Raw genomic sequence first — 10,000 nt, 5'->3', positions numbered from 1 at the left:
AACATAGAAAACAAGATATAACTCTTTTATGAAAAGAGAAAATGCTCTTAAGAATGAATCAGAATACTTGCTGACTAAGCCATTAGTTTAATAAGTGTTCAGTAAATATATAGTACATCATCAAGACCATATCATTAAATCTCAATTGAAAACTTTAAAGCAAACCACAATATGACAGCAAAATATATCTAGGTTAAACAAAACTGTAGAAGATAAACCTGTAAAGCCACACAATTTCTTATAAAACTTAAGTGAAAAAAGCATACCACTAAACATCACCTTGACTAGTTTTTTTCAGTTGAGAAGGTTTCACCACCCACAAGGTTAGTGTAGTCCTATCTCTCCCTATCCTTAATGATATCAGTACCATGAAATGGAGTCTCTTTCATATACATATATCTATATGTAAGTACATTACATAAACATTTTTTTTCTTTTTGCTGTGTTGAGGGTATAAACCTTTGTCATCAACATCCTTGAAGACAGAATTTCAGTGTTACTGAGGAAGCATTGCTAACATATTTACAGCTCCAGTTCTGTATGATGATAACCTACGACAGCCTTTCCCTGATTCTTGGCTATACTACAATCATCTTACGGAAAAAAAAGACATCTAGTATAAAAATCTGCCTTAGAAAAAGGATAAAAACATAGGTGGTTTGTTACAATTTAATACTGTTGGTCCAAAATGTATTTCTTATTTAATGTTAACCATGATCTTGATATCTAAAAAAAGAAAAAAATAGAAAAAAAGTAGTGAAAGCATCAATATATAATAAAGTAAACTTAGTACTGGAACTGAAACAAAAGCACATTGATGAATGAGTCGCACATAAATAAATCTCTCAAACTATAATTTTCTTCCTTTTTCATCAGATCTTGCTTGTCAAAAGTGACAATCCTTAAATATCTCTTCCCTCTTATTTCAAAGGCATTCCAGGCACTTCCAGGGTCTCTCACTTCCTACTCTATGTCTTTGGCCCTTTCCGATTCTCCACGGCATTCTTCACAGGGTGTCTTAAAACAAGATAATAGTCATCCTCCTTCACAATAGCTGTCTCTTTTATACCTCAGTTTATAGCCACTGGTTTCATCTACAGAGCCTTCTCCATCTGTCCTACTGTTGTCTGGTACTGCAGTATGCATTGATAAACAAATATTACATGTACCGAAAAAGATATAGAGACATAATAACTGATTAAAGGCTTGATGAATGCAATAGTTGAGTGTTATATATGTTCTCAATTACAAAAAAACAAAAACAAACAAACTTTTTGTGTTCTTGATCCTTTGTGCTAATTCTTTACAATAGACTAATCAATATATGAAATCCAACACAATGTGTATATCATCCATTTCCGTGGAAGTCTGGAAAGTAATTGCTATACAAATCTGGTTTTACACTACTATAAGACAAGAAAATATCAGTACAACACAAATAATATCAGCAGCAGAATGTAAACTCTGTGTTAACAAGATATCAACTTCAGAAACTATATACACAGAATTTAAAAGCGAGAAGAGGTAGTCTGTGTATTAATGCAATGAATGTGAAAGAGTCAATGAGAAATCATCTTAATATATATACTGAGCCTATGCAGATCTTTTCAGTGGGATGTACTTGGCAAAGATATACCATTTCCCCTCAAAAAAAGTTGGGGTATGGTAATACATCAAAAATAAAACAAACAATAGAATTTCTTACATGATATGATAAAGCACTACAGTGGTAATAATGCACTTTGGAAATTGGTTCTTATCCAGTCTAAGGACTACTTCAAAACATACCATAGAACCTTGGCTCCACAGCTGTGTACTGCTCATTGTAAGGCTTTATCCTTGTAATGCAGCTCCAGATATCATGAGAATATGACTAGCCAATACTTGAACAAAAGCTTAAAAAAGCAGCTCCATTACTTAAAAAAAAGAGAGAAAAAAAAGAAGCTACTTAAAAATATCATTAAAGTCCTAAAAAGCAAGCAACTAAAATGTTGCATAGAAGTAGAAAGTCTCTCAAAGCCCTTTCAGAAGTCAATAAATAATTTTTCAACTACTATCCATTTAGATCTCATGATTTAATTAACTATCTTGACCTTTCACACCATTTCTTATACATAAAGTGTACCAAGTACTACAAATTCAAATACAACTCACACCCTTCCTCCTTTACAATAGCTGTTTTCTGTTGGTCTCGTTCTCGTCTCTTTGCCTACATGGCTGAACCTCATTTAATGTTGCTAAAATTAACTTTGGAAGCTACGAGGAAAAGATATAATTAGAGACCGTCTATAGCATGCTATATGTTCAATGGTTATAATGAAAAAAAATATCAAGTGAATTTAGCTGCTGCTGAGAAAAATACATGCTGCCAGCTGATCATGGTCACAAACAAGCAAGGGTTCCACATCTGATATCTGCAAGTCAGATATGCAGTTTTAATTACTTTAATTGTGACATAAAATGAGGTTCAACAGTATTTCCTTGTTTTCCCCCTTTTTGTTTCCTACTATAAAGTTTTACTGTCAGAAATTTTATATCCTTTTGTATATTCTTCATGAAAAATAGGTCTAAATTATAGAATTTTGTAATATTTATGCAGACCCATGAATGCACCAGTTAGCACCTTCTCTGTGTATTAGTTGGAAAAAATATATATATATCTTATTTTTCCATATAAAATACTTTTATGGGTGAATTAATCATAAAACTTTTTGTCTAGTACTTATACTCTAAATGAAAATATAGTAGTGTATCTTGGACATGTAGAAGCTTCCAAATTTACTTATTCGTTCTTATATAACGAACTTTTTCTTTCTGGGGTGACTTTCATTTTTAAAGAAATTCAATGGACAAAAGCAACCAGATGGTAGTGCAATGCATTAACTTTCTCTCCATTTATTTCTGAGCAGAAGAAATATAAGTCTTACTTGATGAATAAATGTAGAAATGAGCACAATTTCTCTTCATGTTATCAAAGATAATTTATTTAATGATAATCAAATCACACACTCAAATTACTGTTGCTATGCAGTCAAAAAAGTTATGGTTGGATAATGTTATGTGGCTGACAAAAATTGACAGATCAATCTGATATAAAAATGAAAGAGTTCATAATAAATCATGGTCATACAAACATAAATACGCATACATACACTTGTACTAAGAGATACATTACCAACACTTACACACACATGTATACACACACACAAACATACATACTCATCCAATGATCAATTTACAGAATTTTGTTTTTCAATATATAGCAATCTGTTATATTCAATAATACAGTTTTGCTCATATTGTTAAGTAGGCATCAGGACTGCATAAAATATAAACAAATGTCACAGATGCCTCCTAATTTCCAATAGACTAATACTTCATGCATTTTTCTACTGTTAACGTGAGAAATGATTAGGAGCCTAGAACCCTGTTGTCAAAATATGTCAAAAAATAATAATGGCAGTGTTCATGGGTCAAAGCTGGGTGCAAAAATATCAAGTATTGAAAGTAGATAATGAAAACAAATCAAAAGTGTTTAAAGCTACTCTGAATCATTTGATAAAAAATAAAAAGCGTGATAAACTTTTAAACTTTGTCTCTGGATGTCTTACGTGATTTCAGAGAAATACTGCCAAGCTCATTATTCTCAATCTTATATTCTAAACAAACAAATTGCTATTACACATGAAAAGAATAAAAGGCAGTGTAGCATTTTCCACAAATAATCTACATTTGACTTTATATGCCACAAAAAAATGCTTATCAAAAGAAGATTGTTAAATCCAATTACTAGATGAGGTTACAATTGTCAGGCATATATATCTGTAAGGCATAATGCAACCAGCCTCCATTAGCATCAACTTATCTGTCCCATACTCAGTGCAGATTCAGGTATTAAATCATAGATACTAATCAGGAGCTGACATCTCTCTTTATTTACAGTCTTGGAAGCCTTACCTTTGCTTGGGCATGTTCACTGAAGCTACTAAACTGACAATCTATACAAATCAACAGTCCATTTATTATGCTAGACTTTTTTTTTTTTTTTTTCATATTCACTTACAGCATTTCTTACATCTCTAGAAATGAGAAATCTTTTAAAGTCAGTGATTCCTGCTGTTAGCAAACAGCATCAACAGTAAATCTTCACTTTTTAAATTAATCATGAGATATAAAAAAGAAAACATATATCTAATAACTCATTCCTCCAGACCTCCCATAACTACTTATAAACATTTTTTTTCCAATATATATACATACCCCCCCCCCACACACATACAGATGTAGACATATATTCCAATACTTCTATTCCTCCAAAGCAAATAGTATAGCCTTTTAAACAATATCAGGTTCAGATTTGCTGAAATAGTACAAAACTAAACAGCTAAATAAAATCATGTTACCAGAAGGCTAAGTTCTTTTGGTTTATCATTTAAACTTGCTATCAAGACATCAATGCAATGTGTAAGTGACCATGATCCATGTAACAATACCATCAGATATCTTAAAAAAAAAGGTCTACAATCCCTAGAAATAACACTGTATGACACAGTTTCCATGAGATGGGGGGAAAATACTCAAAAAAAAAAAAAAAAAAAAATCAGAATGAATAAAGAAACAAAGAAAGAAAGAAAAGTGGAGTAGTAAAAACAAATCTATCCTGAATGAAAGAAATTTATTTAAATATCAATGAGTTTTTGGTATATTAGGGTCAGTAAAGAACAATAACTGCAATGCAATAACAAATAAAGAATTGAGTAACAATAACTCTATAGTTCTGTGTAAGTGACTGAAGCAACAATCATATCTCTGCAATCGCTCCTGCATTCATACGGCAATCAATGTTAGCTCATTCTTGGTAACCAGAAATTAAACCTTTATCAATACCTGTACTTGGCACTCTACTGCAATATACAGTCTTAATCTAGCTATAATGAAAATAGTTACATAAATAATGAACTAATGGCAGGCACGTTTACACTTCTACTACTGCAAAGAAAAGAGCAGGCAGAGTAAAAAATAAAGATACTTTAAATGACAAGTGGCACTAAAAAAAATGACATGATAATACAAACTGATTATTGTCAACATTTCATATAAAACAGCCTATAAAAAAATTCTATCTGAAGCCTTTTGTTGTTGATCTCTAAACAATTATTTATCTCATTTTCCTAATGGAGGAGAAAGGGGGGAGGGAGAAGGGGAAGGGGAAGGGGAAGGGGAAGGGGAAGGGGAAGGGATAGGGGAGGGGGAGGGAGGAGGAATAAGGGGGATGAGCAGGATAATGAGGGAGGAGAGAGGATGAGGAGGAGAAGAAAGAGGTGGAGCAAATGGAAGGCAGAAGAGGAAGAGGAAGGTAAAAAGGGAAAAGGAGGAGGGGGAAGGGGAAACAGAAGGAGAAGCAGAGGAGGAGAAGGAAAAGAAAGAAGAAGACCATTAAATAGAGGGAAGAAACAGAAAGAACAAAATAAGAAAAGGAAGAGATAGAGGATGAGGTGACCCTTGTTAGGAACTCTGATTAGAAACCTGATGGTTCTATCATTAGTACCATTCCTTTCTGTGAGGACTTTCTACATAAAATATGGCATAATCAATTAATCTTGCTTTTAATGTAGTGGTCTGTAAACCCATGAAAACTTTGTAAAATATATATATTTTTTGTATAAAACAGTAATATAAGGTAACAATTATGTTCACTTTCCAGCAGTTAAGGCAGATTCTTATATCTGATATCAAAATGAATTGATATCAAACTAAAACCAGTAACAAATATCTTAGTAAACTGGTAGCTAATGTGAGTGCTTATGCTCTAACCAGTAACCTAATTTAGGCAATGATAACCTTTCTCAGCACATGACTCTTTGAGGTGAGACATTACAACTACACATATCATTATACAGAACTGGGAAGGATACAGATTCTCTGGTGAGTACAATCATTACTCATGATGTGAAATACATAAAGTAACAAACAAAATAATAATAATGACGAGAACATCAAAAATATGACTGAAAATGAATAATAAAAATATATGAGAGAATGATAAAACACAAGAGTTTAATCTACTGTAGTACTCACAGTAAAAGAGCATGTATATTGTAGCAAAATATAGTAACTCATAACCTCTATACAACTGCTGCTGGTATCTTACATCTCACAGAGCACCACTCGGCTCTTACATAGACTGACGTGTGGCTGGACAGAGTCCTGGTTCTTCTCATTAAGGTGACAGTGGGAGACTGATCATCAGCAAACACCCCAAGGAGCAGTTCCATAATGTGCTGCAATGTCACTCATTCTGCCAAAAACATGGTCAATTTTGTCTCTCATAGTGATCAGGGCTTGCATATTGGCAAAGACTAAAGCAGGCTGTACAGTGAAATGATAAAATAAAAGGAATTCCAATGACAAATGAACATCTAAACCTATATATAAATAAACAGTATTATACAGATCACATTCCCTCTACTACCCTTTTTAAGTATCTTGTGTCACTCATGAATCACAAATTAGTTTCAAACTTGTATAAAATATATTTTTTTCTTCCCTTATTAATTTGTTGACACCATGACTGCATGTATACACGCACAATCCACTATGGTTTTCTCCTCTTTTTTTTCTACACATAGATGGCTCCCCAGGGGCTTTATCACCAACAGGTAAATTATTAGGCTTACCCAATCTTGCCTTTTTAAACCAATTCCTTGAATTTTTGGGAAATTCTTTCCTAAAAATTGAAGAAATGGGGTAAATGGGTGAGGTCAGGTAGATGACTAAACTCTTGTGGAGCCATCTATATATAAAGAAAATAAAAAAAACAAAACAAAACCAGAGTGTACATTGCATGTACCTGGCATCAGTGGCTAACGTCATGACTGCGATATCCCTACCTTTTCCTTATCTCAGCCATAGTTTCAACCGCAGGGCATCAACTCCATTCAGATAATACCTGTGGACAAAGAAAGAAAAATCACTAAATCTTTTGGAGAATCACTCAATATCTAATAAATATTTTATCTCATGAATTCTTATTATCACTTTTTTTCTGTGTTCTCTTATCTTCAATGATAATTGTGCACTTTGGCATGGGCACTCAGTTCTATCCACTATCATAGGGAGAGAGGAAAGAGAAAGAGAAAGAGAAAGAGAAAGAGAGACATAGACAGAGAAAGAGAAAGAAAAAAAAAAAAGGAAAGAGAAAGAGAAAGAGAAAGAAAAAAGAGGAAGAAAGAAAAAGAGAAAGCAAAAGAAAAAGAGAGAGAAAGAAAGAGAAAGAGAAAGAAAGAGAGAGAATAGATACTAATATACCTTTCCCTCCTAAAACAGCCTGAGTAGGAGAATATAAACCTATGCATCATATCAAAAAAATATTGTAATTGTTATTGTAAAGGATTCAACTTTTCCCTGAAGTCTAATGATTAGACTTATGAATATCTTGCAATTTTAGTGCAATATCAGTCATCTAATTACCACATTTACTGCAAGGTGATTTTTATCCCAAGATGATCTGGTTATCAATTTTTAATATTCTTAGAACTGGATATTCAACCCTAGTAATTTCATTGATAGAAACTCTTCGATTGGCAGAAAAAACTACTAAACACAAAACTTAACCCATTGGCCGCGGTATTAATAAAATATGCATCCAGTCATGTTGCGGGTTTACTTTGTATGGCACGGTGCCATCTGCTTTTATGACCGATGTTGCCTTAACAGCAAATCATGCCATCCGCTATCAATGGGTTAACTTTAATTTACTTGCACTGAAAAATCCTTAAACTTCATGGGAAGGGCATTTTCCTGGGGTCTGATCACTTTCTTACTGCATTTTTCCTTTTGTTGAAATTACAAACTATCTATTTCTACAGTTATGATGAACTATTATTCCAAATACTAATCAGCACACATGAATGAAGTCCCCCTATTTCAAGGCAGCATCTATCTGGCTGCCCCTCATTTTGATTGGTAGCCCACTGTGAACATTTAGCAAATGGTTTTAACCAAGTGCCTAGCACCTCCCCATAATCAGGGATGGCATCAAATATATAACTATATCTACAAATATATAGCTATATCTACAATGTTGGAGTGGATCTGGGGCTGTTTTGGCTCCAAATGGTCTAAACACGAGGGTATTTCAAGTGCACAAGCCTAATGCCTCAGGCTATTCGTCTGGTCTGGCCACGGCCAAGTGCTATGCACCCTATCACCTGGTATACTGACTAGATGGAAAGCCATAACAAAATATCCCGTTCCTGGCAGCAAGTACTGCCACCATTGGATGTGATGTTTCGTCACCTGGCATTAATGGATTAACCCATTAACTCCAGGTGACAAGATATCTCAAGTGGTGGCAATACTTTCTGCCAGGGACGAGATATTTTGTCATGGTTTTTCGTATGAACATCACAAGATATCACGTCACTCATCATTAACGGGTCTAGTAATTCAATTTATTAATTTACTTATTCAATTCTATATCTACATTTGTATTTGTGCTTGAAGATTTAGGAAGAAGGTTATTTGTATCTGTATTTCCATTTGGTCATAACAAAGTTTGTATATTTGTTGCTGTATTTGTATTTGGACACTTATATTTGAGACCATCCCTGCCTATATATAGCTGTTCCCACCCAGTGATAGAAAAATTGTTTGACCTCTGACTATATATGGTAACTGCACATTATTGTCTCATATCATTACTTTTTTGTAATAAAAATTCAATCTGTTAATTCAGTAACATATTTGAATGTAAAGATGTACAAAGAATGATAACATATGTATATATATATATAATTTGCACCAATATCATGTATTGCAATCACAAGCTTGTCTTTCATATACTTGCACTGCATAACATTAGTGCAACTCAGCCTGATGAGCATATACATATAAACATGTATATCCCCTTTCCCAATGGAAGTAAAAACCACCTTTGGGAAACTGCAACTCAAAACTCTTAAGCCACATTATACAAAATATAAGGATCCTCATTAGTCAATCTAGACAACAGAACCACACCTATTGATTCACACTCAACACTCTATTCCCCACTCCCCCCCTCAAAAAGTACAAAAAAATACACCACCATCACCAAAATAACTACAGAACTTACCGGAAGAGCCGTTTGTCTCTCACAAAGCCAAGGTTCTCGTATAACCTGAGGGCGGGTTTATTGGTAATTTCTGTTTCCAAGACAACTTCATCTGCATCATCGCACGCCATTGCTCTTATTGCTCTCTGGACGAGATTTGAGCCTGGAAGACAAGTAGATGGAATTTAATGCTGGGAAGTCTTAGCAATTAATAATATTATGATGTTCTACTAAGTAACTAATATCATTAATCAGATATGATATTCAACTCTACAAAAATTCCTAATCATAAAAATAATTTTTCAAATTAATAAATATGATAATGTTAATGATAGTTATAATGACAATATCTAAAAAAAATATATATAAAAATAATGCTCACATTAATAATAACACTAATAATAATAACAATAATAATAACAATAACAATAATAACAATAATAATAATAATAACAATAATAATAAATAAAATCTTAACAATAAAAACAAAATTTCACTAAATATAATAAGAGTATCTCAACCCATTCATGCCAGGAGTGCGAGTATATGCATATACTCTACACCAGGGGTCCTTATCCTTCTTTGAGTCACGGATCTCTTTAAACCCAACCCATTCATGCCAGGGCTTGAATTTGTTTACATTATTTTTGCAAGTAAAGAAAAATGTGTCCGTACAAATAGAACTCCTATGAATATATACATACATAACAATGTAAAATGTATGTTTGACGGAGATATATAATAATAGTGATGATGATGATAATAACAGTAATAATAAAAATAATCATTATAATAACAAAACCGTTTATAATAGAAGAGATATAACTAAAACTAATAACTGGAGTAAGTCATGACAATCACAATAAAATAAATAAGAATAATGATCATGATAATGATAATATCATT

The 10,000-nt window shown here is 33.0% G+C and overlaps 1 protein-coding gene across 1 annotated transcript in view; it reads right to left on the bottom strand.

The window, feature by feature from the left end:
* LOC122246507 (uncharacterized) overlaps nucleotides 1-10,000 on the bottom strand; it is a 23,702-nt gene that overhangs the window by 619 nt on the left and 13,083 nt on the right. Inside the window, exons 3-5 of the mRNA XM_043005105.2 lie at nucleotides 9,116-9,257; nucleotides 6,891-6,949; nucleotides 1-6,298 (exon numbers count right to left, since the gene is read on the bottom strand). The exon at nucleotides 1-6,298 is cut by the window's left edge and continues 619 nt beyond it. Of these exons, the coding sequence (XP_042861039.1) occupies nucleotides 6,898-6,949; nucleotides 9,116-9,257 (194 nt within the window). The 3' untranslated portion in view covers nucleotides 1-6,298; nucleotides 6,891-6,897. The remainder of the gene's footprint in view (nucleotides 6,299-6,890; nucleotides 6,950-9,115; nucleotides 9,258-10,000) is intronic.

This window comes from Penaeus japonicus, unplaced genomic scaffold (assembly GCF_977035675.1).
Source record: "Penaeus japonicus unplaced genomic scaffold, GWHDUDI00000001_assembly GWHDUDI00000024, whole genome shotgun sequence".
In the NCBI taxonomy this organism is placed as follows: domain Eukaryota; kingdom Metazoa; phylum Arthropoda; class Malacostraca; order Decapoda; family Penaeidae; genus Penaeus; species Penaeus japonicus.
Note: the sequence above shows the minus strand (reverse complement) of the source record. Positions and strands in the feature narration are given on the sequence as shown.